This window comes from Macrotis lagotis, chromosome 4 (genome assembly GCF_037893015.1).
Source record: "Macrotis lagotis isolate mMagLag1 chromosome 4, bilby.v1.9.chrom.fasta, whole genome shotgun sequence".
NCBI lineage: Eukaryota > Metazoa > Chordata > Mammalia > Peramelemorphia > Peramelidae > Macrotis > Macrotis lagotis.
Genome location: NC_133661.1, coordinates 169,332,913 through 169,345,193, shown reverse-complemented (window position 1 = coordinate 169,345,193; position 12,281 = coordinate 169,332,913). Strand labels below are relative to the sequence as shown.

At 34.1% G+C, this 12,281-nt stretch overlaps 1 protein-coding gene across 1 annotated transcript in view; it reads left to right on the top strand.

Moving 5' to 3' along the window:
• LOC141522761 (protein unc-13 homolog C-like) overlaps positions 1-12,053 on the top strand; it is a 199,191-nt gene extending 187,138 nt beyond the window's left edge. The window contains exon 3 of the mRNA XM_074236226.1: positions 11,944-12,053. Coding sequence (XP_074092327.1) covers positions 11,944-12,053 — 110 coding nt within the window. The remainder of the gene's footprint in view (positions 1-11,943) is intronic.
• Positions 12,054-12,281: the final 228 nt, after the last annotated feature.

Below are 12,281 nucleotides of genomic sequence, written 5' to 3'. Positions count from 1 at the left end.
AGGATCTGAGGCTGAGTGAAGGGAGCAGAACCAAGAGAATACATTAACAACATTGTGTGATGATCAATCTTGTTGGAAGCAGCTCCTCTGAGCAGTTGAGAGCTAGGACAACCATATTAGACTGGTTATGGACAGTGTTATGCCACCCAGGGGAAGAAAAACAAAACAAAATAAAACACACAAAAAAGAATAACCAACCCTTCAGAATCTGATGAATCTTCACAAAAATGATCTCTTATGTATCTCTTTCCCTTAGTCCTAATTCCTCATACCAAAAATGACTAATCTGTAATCATGTTTATCAAAAATATATATGTGTTAATCTGTTTGCTGCTCAGGGGAGGGCAGTGGGAAGGGAGGGTGGAAGGAAATTTTGTAACTTAAAAACTTACATATACATATGGATGAATGTTGAAAAAACTTTTATAACATGTATACGGAAAAATAAAATTAATTAAAAAAGAGATTCAATTATGTGGAAAAAAGTTTCTTACTTCCTAATAGGGCCATATATTAAATAATATGACCACTTCACCCTGACTTGCTGATTTCAGCATTTATATTAGCTTTTTTTGGATAAAGAAAGATTCTCTAATTGGTGAGAGGAGCAAAATAATATTTCTTTTTTGGGAGGTTCAAACTTAGAGCAACTTCAACAGAGAAAGTTATTAGAACATTCTGAGCTTAAGGCTTTTTAAATAAATGGAAATCAATTTTAGTGCCTAATACTGAACAAACCTTAAAGCCAAGAAGACCTGTGTTCAAGTCTCATCTCATACACTAGTTATGTGAACCTTGGACAGTCACTCAACATCTCAGGGTTTAATCTTCAAGTCTATAAATTGCTGATACATATATTATTCTGTCCTATTAATTTTATCCTTCACTGATTGAATTTCCTTATCCAGGAAGTCCTAACTCCAGTGAAATCACATGTGCAGACCCTATCCCTATCCCTCTATTTGCTAAATAGTGTCAAATCTTTACAGAAATGTTCCATAGATTTGATATCCAGAACTTTAGAAAGTGAAATCAATTACAGTATCCTGAAGAATTGCATCAAAAACATTAGTCTCAATACAAATAAGAGGCTCCATAGTAGACAACATTGGGCTTGGAGTCAGAACCTATATGTGAAGCACACCTCAGATTACACTTTGTATCTGGGTGAGCCTGGGCAACTTAATCTCTTAGAAACTCAATTTTTTTCTTTAGAAAATGAGACTGGGGGGAGGGCAGCTAGGTGGTGGCTAGGTGGTACAGTGGATAGAGCACCGGCCCTGGAGTCAGGAGCACTTGAGTTCAAATCCGGCCTCAGACACTTAAAATTATCTAGCTGTGTGGCCTTGGGCAAGCCACTTAACCCCATTTGCAAAAATCTAAAAACATGAGACTAACAATATTTTTCTATCTATTTCACAAAATTACTGGGTTTGAAGGGCTCTGCAAACCATATAAATTTAAATGATTATGAATCATAATTATGTTAGCAACATAATTATGGGAAATAGTAGAACCAACAAGAGAGAACTTAATTATATTGTTATTACCAGCATCCTAGTATAATAGTTCATCTAATGAACATTTAAGGAATAAGCCATATTTGAATTCTAGTTCTACTACTTGTATGACCATATCTACATATTTCTTTGGAAGTTTATTTTTCTGTAAAGCAAGGTCTGACTCTATAAATGATGTCTTCCTCTTACCTCTATGAGAGGCAGCTAGGTGAAATGGTGGATAGGATAGGTCAGGATTCAGACATTTACTAGCTTTGTGACCCTAGGAAAATTATTTACCTCTGTTTGCCTCAGTTTCCCATCTGAAAAATGAGCTGGATTAGGAAATGGTAAACCACTCCAGTATCTTTGCCAAGAAAACACCAAATGGAGTCATGAAGAATTGGATATAATTGAAGTAACTGAACAAAAGCATCTTTAATTCTATGATCAAATAGAAACTCTTATGCTTTGAATTTAAATCTATTCCCAAATCTAGTTTCAAACTTTCCAATCTTTCTGCTTATTACTACTCCTACTTGCTTTTTCCCATGCGTGATGCCTCATCCACCATCTTTTTATTTTTGTACTGACTGTTGCTATGCTTGGCTTGCTCCTCCTTCTTTTGACTGTAGAATTCTTGATTTCCATCAAGACTTAGCTTAAACACCATGCCCTTTATGGCAACTCTTGCTGCTAGTATCTTCCCATACTCTATCTGCAGTCCTCTGGGTCATTCTAAAAGTCTTCATGCAGTTTTAAGTTTTAATAGCTTTAGCTTAAAACTACATGAAGACTTGGGAACTGTGGAATACTCTTTATAGGCCTATTCATTGTACATGTTGCCTTCCCCAGTAGAAAGTTATCTTTTTTTAGGATGGGTATTTTTTTCTTGTAGAATCTCTATAGTACCCAATACTTCATAAGACCTTGTTGACTGAAGAATCAATCTATCCAGTTCAATTCTCAACTTCTGCTCCCAAGAGTTGTGAATTTTGCTGATAGTTTATCAGGTTACCTTTGAACAGATTTGATTGTATGCAGTGACAGATAATCAGACCTAGGTAAGCCTCATGGGTGGATAATTAGAAAAGATCATTTAGCCAAGGGTCATTTGAATATTTATAATATCATCTGTGGACTGAATTTGGTCAAACATTCAATTAATTCACCCCCCCACACACACACAAAGTTGCTAGATTTATTGAGTCCCACTTGTGGTTGCTTTAGCAACACCAGATCAATATGGCCTACAGGTCAGAGGTTCCCTGTCCCTGATCTAGTCCAATAGTATTACTTTCAAAATAATTAAAATGAGACCTAAGTAATTTAGGTAACTTGACCAAGGTCACATTCAGTAATAAAAATAGATCATCAATGTCATTATCTGTTTCTCCGGAAGTTTTGCTTATTAGGGAATCTAATGTTTCTGTGTGTTTTCCCTAGTAGCTGTTCTGTGACAATGAAGCCTCACCCACAGTTTGTATTGTCTACTTTTTCTACTCAAACCTGGTATCTTGGGAACTGTGACCATATTTGGAACCTTACTGGGTAGTAGGGCATCAGTTGTTGCTATGGGCAAATCTGTAATGATGGTAAAGATACTTTGACAACAAGCTGTTTCAACAACAAACTTGGCTGTTTTTCTGATAGAGCAAGAGCAGATTTACTGGAACTCTACCTATCATGTTACTGGAATCTTTGACAGCTCCAGACATAACAAATGACAGATTATAGAGTTGATTTTGAAATGATTATTGGAGGCTTCTACTCCTTAGGAAAACATAATTAGCTATCATCTGAGCAACAAATGCTTAGTTCTAGCCATATGTATAAATGAACATTTTAATTTAAATGAACAATCAGCATTTTTTAACAAGTCCTACATAAACAGAGCTGATAATTGAACTCAAACTCAGTTTGAGTTTTTCCCCCCTTGTCTCTCTTGATTATGGTCTAATTGTCACCCCCCCCCCTTTAGTGTTTCTTTGGAATGAAGCTGATTAAAGTGTTGAATCTAATAAAGTTTGAATCTAACAAAAAAGTGAATGGCTTGCTCAGTTGAGCAGGTACTATTTGCAGACTCTTATAACACATTAGTCTTACTCTAACTTCAGAGAATACTAATGATTACACTATAACTCTAGAAAGTAAATCTAACTATCAATTAGTACTTCTTGAAAGAGTTATAAGTATTAAATGAGTTCACAATAGTCTAAAAGAAACATTGATTTGCTTTAATTTCTACAGAGAACAAAACAGATTAGCTCCTAGGAAGCTCAAAACTGTTCCTCTATTCTTTTTTTCTGATCTTTTTTATCACAAGATTTGGAAAACAAAATGAGAATATTGAGTGTTGAAACTCTAAATTGATGCTTACCTAAAGAAAGAGCTTTGAGTAGAGTTTTTTCTTGATCAATCATTTTCAGTAATGACTCTTCATGATACTATTTGGGGTTTTCTCTGTAAAGATTTTGGAGTGGTTTGCTGTATCTTTTTCTTGTTCATTTTACTGTTGAAGAACCCAGGCAAACAGGGTTAGATGACTTGCCCAAGGCAATATCACTAGTACGTATGTGAAGTCAGATTTGAACTTAGGAAGATGAATCTTCCTGACTCCAGGTCCAGCATTCTATCTACTGTCGAACCCAGCCAGCCAGGAAAGAATACACCAATTATGATGAAATGTAATTATCAAGATTGTTAAAAATAAATTTGATTATAACAGGTTCTTTAATCCGTGACTAAATTTATCTTAAAATATATATTTAATTATAATTGGTTTACTTCTTAACATTATGCATTTTATTTCATGCATAAAAACATTATTTGGAGAAGTGATCCTTATACATCATCATGTTCCTAAGAGACCCATGATCCCCAAAACTTTAAGAACCTTGTCTTTGATTAATATCAAACATCTATAAGGATATGAATTGAAGGAGGTCAAAGCTATGGACCTCCAAAATATTTTTGATCAATGTGATACTATCCCCAAATTCCTCCATGTTCTCTAATTGGTTTAGCTTTAAGTAGCTATGGTACCCTGGGAAATTCAGTCTCACAGAACTTCAGTTTCTTCACATTTAAGGGGTTTAAGATTAAAAATTTAGAGCTAGAGCAAAATAAATAGAAATTATGTAGTCTAACTTCTTAATTTTTCAAATATGGGAATTGAGGACCACAGAGCTTGTGAGTTTTTCAAAGATCATATAAATAGTAAAAGATAGAGCTTATTTATCATCTTTAAAGTGGGGTAATTGAACTGAGCGATCTCTAAAATGCCTGTCTAAACAGAAGTCATTTAACTGCTTAGAAATTAAATGATTGCTCTAGGATAAATATAGATAAAATGATAGATTTAGACCTGGAAAGGATATTAGAGGGAATTGAGTCCAACCATATGATTTTACAAGTAATGAAACAGACACAGTAAGGTTAAATGACTTGATGAAATTAATGGTCCTCACATGTTAAAGGCAGAATTATAGCATAGATTATGTGATATGTGAATTATTTAAGCTAAGAAATTCCAGGTTATAATGAAAAGTATTGAGGTAAGAAAGCATCTGAGCAAAATTCCTAGGCAGACAAGTTTTAGGGAGAGAGGGGGATTATGCATACAGCTCTAGACAAACTGTTGAAGACTTGCAATTTCTTTGTGAATTGATTCCACTTAACTAAGTAGATGAGGGTTCACTGTAGACTATAATATCGAAACTGAATAGCAATATTATATTACTTCAAGTAGGGTTCAGGAAGGGAAGAATAATGGTTGTATTGGGATGATTAAATGTCATTTTGGTTCATGCCCAGTTGGTTTGTAACCAATAAATTTCATGGATAAAATCAATGCAGTGCTTGTAGGGCATGAGAGTCTAGACTCTTAAAGGTCTACAGATAGAGATCATTTCCTAAGAGGAGAGGGAGAGGTAGAGTCAGGATGATTGCAGCAATGAGGCAATATGTTTGGGTGATTCATGGTCCCATAGGACCATACATTCATGTGTCTTTTGCTCTTTTGGTACTTGGCCCCTCTAGGGAGGTAAACTATCAGCAGAAGTGACAGAACCACCTATGGTCCCCAGTACATTGCATGTATCTGCTGTCGTGTTGCTACTGTCTTAGCATCAGGTCACAATGAACACATAAGGAATGACCATTAATGAGTTTATGCCTTTAGGCAAAGCAGCCTATATTATCTGACCACTGTCTTCTGCATCTGAGGTCACTTCTATCCTTTGACATATGATGGTATGGGCTAGCAATGTTCATAGTGTTTTGATTCTAAAACTCAGTTCTTCTTACAAATCTTCCAATGAGTTGGAATCAGAAATTTTGTACTTTAGTTTCATCCCTTACTAGATATAAAATCTGACTCTGTTTCTTCATTTTGAAAGGAAAAATATTTTGCATGACAGTAGCACCAGGAAATATTTCATTCTAAAAATCACTGAATTTCAAATTTGAAAGGGACTTCAGGACAATTTAATCTCATCCATACCTGGAAAAAGAATTCCTTCTAACAACATCTGGCAAGTATTCATGGACCAGTAGGGTAAGGGACTCCCTTTCTCTGGAAGCAGTTCATTCAATCTTGGATTGCTTTCACTGCTAGAAAGTCTTTCCTGTTGCTGTCCTGTCGTTTCAGTTGTGTTCAATTCATTATGACCCATTTGTAATTTTCTTGGCAAAGATACTGGAGTGGCTTGCCCTTTCCTTCTCCAGCTCATTTTTACAGATGAAGTAACTGAAGCAAACATAGTTAAGTAATTTGTCCATGGTCACGAGGCTAGTAAATATATGAAATTGGACTTGGTCTCAGCTCTTTCTGATTCCGGGGTTAGCATTCTATATGTCTAACTGCTCCAATTTTTTCTTATATCAAGTCTAAATTTGTCTTTTCATTTTCTACTCAGTGCTACTAGTACTTTTCTCTGGAGACAAGCAAACAAAATCTAATTTGAACTATGCAGTTCAAATGCTATTCAAAGATAGCTACCAAATCTTTTCTCCTGGCTAAACATTCCCAGATAAAGTTGGCATCCTTCATGATAGCAACCTTATATGAAATAAATTACACTAAACATGATTTCCTCAATATCCCATTATGAACCTAAAACTCAAGAATGTATTCAAACTGTAATCAATCTAGTTATATCAGTCTTTACTATCACTTGGAATATTTCTTTATTACTGTTGTTGTATACCAAATTAAAGTAGTAATTCCTTTTTTTTTGTCTTGAAACAAATCAGTCCAAGCTTACAGTCCATTTCTTTTGTCATCAACTTGCATAGTCCATCTTTAACTTTTAACATCTGATTTATAATTTAAGCATTTCAGAATTTATTGAGCATATCTAGGACATAAGTCCTAATGTTATCTCTCAAACCTTGGACTTCAACTATATTGTCATTGAACCTTAATCTTTTCTGACTTCTGAGCCTCATTATTACTCATCGTTTTTTTTTCTTTCTTTTTTAAAATTTATTTTCATCCATTTGTACTTACATATTTCCAAGTTACAAATTTTCCCTCTACCCTCCCTTTCCCACCCCCTTCCCCTAACTGGGAACTGTCAGGTTAGCATTTTACATACATATTTTGCTTAATATATTTACAAATTAGTAGTTTTTGGCATGAGGAGTTAGGGTTAAGGGAAAAGAGATACATAAGAGATAATTTTTATAAAATGTTCATCAGATTTTGTAGGGCTGGTTTTTATTTCTGTGTATTTTGTTTTGTTTTTCTTCCTCGGTTGGGGATAATCTAGTCCATAATTTTTCAAATATGGTTATCCTAGCTTTCTGGACTGCAAGAAGGGTTGCTTCCATCAAGTTTGTTCATCTCATAATGTTCACGTGTAAATTGCTCTCTTGGCTCTACTCCCTTTGCTCAGTATCAGATCTCATAAGTCATTCCATGCTTCTCTAGAATCTGGCCATTTATTATTTCTTATAGAACAATATTCCACAGTATTCATGTACCATAACTTGTTTAGCCATTCCCCAATTGATGGGCATCCTCCTTCATCTTTTTTGAACATAGTAAGTATACTTCTCTGAACCTCCCTTGGCTCCTAAGAATATTCTTTGACAAATAATAAAGAACATCTTTGGAATAATGTTAAAGAGCAACACAAAGTTCTTTTGGGTGATTAATCCAAAACAGTAATATTTTTCAGAACTCATCATGGCCAACACATTTTATCATCTCCAAAGGTTGCATAAGGTTTAATGGCAGCCTTGGTTAACAGAAGAACCTAGAAACTTATTCCTTAGATTTGACCTTAATATTCCTTAGAAACTTATAGGTCTATTCAACTTTCATTCAATAAAAGGTTCACATTTAGTTTACATAGATGTAAAATAAATAAAACTTAGATTAGGGATAATAATGGCCCTCATGTAGTTTAAAGTTTGAGAGGGAATTAATTCACATGAAAACAATGTTTCATAATATTATTTGATGGGTTCACCAGGGAGTTACAAAACAAAGTACTATGTGAAGTCTAAATGGAAGGCTATTATGCACAGAGCAGAGGAAGCTTCATGCCAGAGGTAGTATTTAAGGTGGAATCTAAAGAATATAAATTTACATGACTTTATTGTATATTTAAAAGGAATAACAAATTGTGTTCAACAGATCTGGATTTCATGTGCAATCATTCTTGTATTATACTTTGTTATAGAATGACTTTATTCCATGAAATAAAAAATATTAAAATTTAAATAAAAATTTAAAAGGGGTTGGGAATTCCATTAGCAAAAAGAAGGAGGAAGGCTATTTCAGGTAGAGGAAACAACATAAGCAAAATTTTAGGGAGGGGCAGAGAAGAGAGGACATCTTAGTTCATCTTCTAAGGACAGAGAACAGTTCAATTTTGCTATTAGCTAAGGAGTGCATAAAATTAAATGAGCCTGGAAAGGTAGCATGTCATCAGGTTACAGAGGACCTTGAATTCAAGGAGAAAATGTTGGAAATTTACTTAATAAAGAGTGGGGAGTTACTGAAGATTTTTGAACAGATGAGTGATATCAGAAAATTAGAAGTAATGAATTTTAGTCTAGAAAGAGCATGATGAGAGAATGGAGGCACATAAAAAGAGTCTATTGTAACAATCAAGTAAATGATAATAATTATGTAAATGTAATGGTATCAGTGAAAATTGAGGAGGCAATGGATGTACAAGATTTTAAATAGTTTTACATAAGTAGAGTCCACAGGGTTTTCTGTTTTGATAGAATAATTAAGAGACAAGTGGAAGAATAAACCCAGAATTTTGAACATAGGAGATGGAGAGAATATCAGAGAATTAAGAACAGAACTGAGAGAAGATACAGATTTAGGGGAAAAGGTGACTTTTTTCAGCTTTAGATGTGTTGAGTTTGAGTTGCCAGTAGAAAGCCAGATGGAGCTATGACTGTGACATACTGGCCCCTTTCCAGTGTCATGCCAAAAGCATGATTAATGAAATAGAAATAACCTACTGAAGAAGAAAAAAAGATTGTGAAGCTCTACCCCTCCCTTATATTCTCAAAATATAAATACAATATAGGTACAAAATTTTGTTTGTGTTGTGTAACAATAATTAGAGAATGAACATTATCATGTATGATGAAAATGTAATAAAACATAAAACATGGAATTTTAGAACTAAAGAAAGCTCAATAATTCTCTATAGAAAAAGCATATTTAAATGGAAAAATATCATCTAACTAAAAATATAATAAACTCTTTTAAAAAGTCAGGGGACAGGGAATTTGATCCAGAATCTGGTACTTACTAATTTACAATGAAAAAAATAATTCATTCAGGAAGGCTAGGTGGTGCAGTGGATAGAGTATGGTCCTGGAATCAGAATGACTCATTTTCCTGAGTTAAAATATGTCTTCAGACACTTACTGGCTGTGTGGCCCTGGAAAGGTCATTTAATTCTGATGACCTCAGTTTACTCATCTGTAAAATGATCTGGAGAAGGAAATGCTAAACCTCTCCAGGATATTTGCCAAGAAAACCCCAAATGGGGTCATGAAGGGTCAAACACAACCGAAATGAACAACATTGGGCAAATCTTTCTGCCTTTGAACTTCTCTTTTCTTATCTGTAAAATAATAAGATGATTATTCTTTTATTCCTTTTACAGCATTTTAGAAAGTTCTTTTGTAGATATGAAGGTACTGAACACATGTGAATTCTTACCATGAAAGTTTCATCAATCTTCTTTTGTAGATGACAATGACTCTCAGAACAACATTCTTAAAATTACACACTTAAGTGGCTAAGATAGAATTGAATCCCAGGTCTCCCACTCCCCTTCAGTGCTTTAAGGCCACAGTGTCTCTCTATTTGTGGATATACAATATATAAATTTATCAGAGAGATCTAATTCCCATATTAAAGATAAACTGATTGTGTTCTATTGTCTTAGAAAATGACAAGGGTATATTGGTGCACATAGGATTTAGAGATTAAATTGTTTTCTTTATTATTTTGTGGGATGATAATTAATAAATAAAATGGTCATCTAAAATAAAAATTCAGTGATTGTTTTGCCATGACATCTCCCAAAAGGAATGGAATCATATTTGCAGGATGTTGAAAAAATAGACTATTCACTCAGTAAGCTATTGTATTGTAAGATGTAACAAAAGAATTATCCATTTTTAATTATGAAACTACTTAGTACATTTTGTCAAGTTCATAAAACTCATGTAATGGGTCCTAATTCTAATATGATTTCTGTCAAAAAATTTAGAATATTGTCAATATGTTTATTGACCCATTGGCCCATCCAAGAAGATTTATCTGCAGAAATATCAGAAGGACTTTTTATAATATGGTGGGAGAGAGAAAATAATCCAATGAAATCATTATATAAATATACATTATTTTAAAACAAATAGGAGCTACCAGAACTCTGTACTAAACTAAACCTTGACACTCTTCTTTTCATAGCAAAATATATATTGTAAAAAGTGAGGGAGAGTTCTTTACTTTTAAAAATTAGATAACATAAAAAATTCAGACCTGAAGGGGACCTTACATAAATCATCTAGTTAGTATAATTGCCTTGTTGAAGAAAATGAGACCTAGATATGTTAAATGACTATCTCCAAAGTCATGCAACTTGTAAGGGTAGGGTGTAGAACCCAGATCCTCACTCTTGGAATGGCATCTTTCATTTAACAGGACTCTAGTTTCCTAGAACTAGTTATAATTAACCCTTAAGTCTTTCACCATTTGGATCTCCATCTCCATGTACTTTTCTTTTGTTTTTTTGTTTTTTGTTTTAGGTTTTATTGCAAGGCAAATGGAGTTAAATGGCTTGCCCAAGGCCACACAGCTAGGTAATTATTAAGTGTCTGAGACCGAATTGAACCCAGGTACTCCTGACTCCAAGGCCAGTGCTTTCTCCACTATGCCACCTAGCTGCCTCTACATGTACTGTTTAGTGAACTTGATGTTTAGTATATTGACCTTGGCATACTGTAAAATCATCAAAAACACACCAATATAGGGTTGCTGCAGCATATATTTAATGAGTGAAGAAAATGAATTGAAAGATTTAATTAGTTTTTTATCATAAGAACCAAAAAGAGAAAAATATTGACTATAATTCCTCTTCCACCTACTAGAAACATGAACCATTCATGTTCCCTGGGATATTGTATAGTAATTTTCACTTTCCTTTATTATTTTAAAAGAATATAACATAATAGTTTGTTCATTTATATATATAATATATATACATATATATATTTAGATTTTTTCCTTGGAAATTCATCTAACATTTATCCCCTCTTTTCCTGGTTCTCTTTCAGATAGCAGTTCTGTGGATGAAAAGGTTTCAAATCATATTTTTTCCTAAGGGATCTTGTCTATTGTCCATGTTTGTTTGTGATATATTTGACCTGTTTTTTGGTTCCTTTGTTTTAGTTGTGATATCTGCATGTTTCCCAGCTTTCCATCATTTGGTTGTCCTTTGAGTGTCTCTCCAATCTGTTGCATTTATTAAGAATTTAGCCTCTCACAGCTGTGCTTCCTTTATTTTAAATTTGCCAACCTAGGGGTCTGCTACGGTCAAACATGGATTCTGTTATGTCTGACTAATCATGCTCTTCCTAAGTACATCACAATCTTCACTACAGAGTTGAAGTTGTGCAACAGAACAAGTATTGGGGAAGACAAGCTGTTGTCCTGGATTTTTCCCAGTGCTTTTTGTAAATGCTGACAGCCAATTGTTAAAATCCTCCAAAACAAACAAACAAAAAACTACTTTACCACACAAAAGTACAGTAGTTTTGACTTGCAGCTGACCCTGCCTAGCATTTGTCATACTAGGTGTTACATGTATAGTGCAGTAGACCTATGTCCCCAGTATGCAAGTATTATACATATGTAAAATGCTAAATATTCCTTTTCTTTTCTTATTCATTTAAGGCTCGAATAGTAAGTGGGAGTGGTCTGGATGCTTCCCAATTCAGTGCACTTCAAGCATTTGGGTAAGTATAATTTCACTGCCTTTCTCATTATTTCCAACGAGTCTCTAATGGTTGGTTTCTCCATCCCTATAGAATCACTATCTACACTGAGCTCTACACTCAGAATTGGGGAATTTTTACTTTTCTTGAGAAGATAATTAAAATGTAAATAATGCAGAAGTACAATGGGATGCTTGGTAATATTATCCTTTATTCTTCTTAAGTACCTGTTAGTTGAAGAAAACTTATGATGTATGTGGTATATAGATGGGGGGGCAAGTCATAGAGACATAAAAA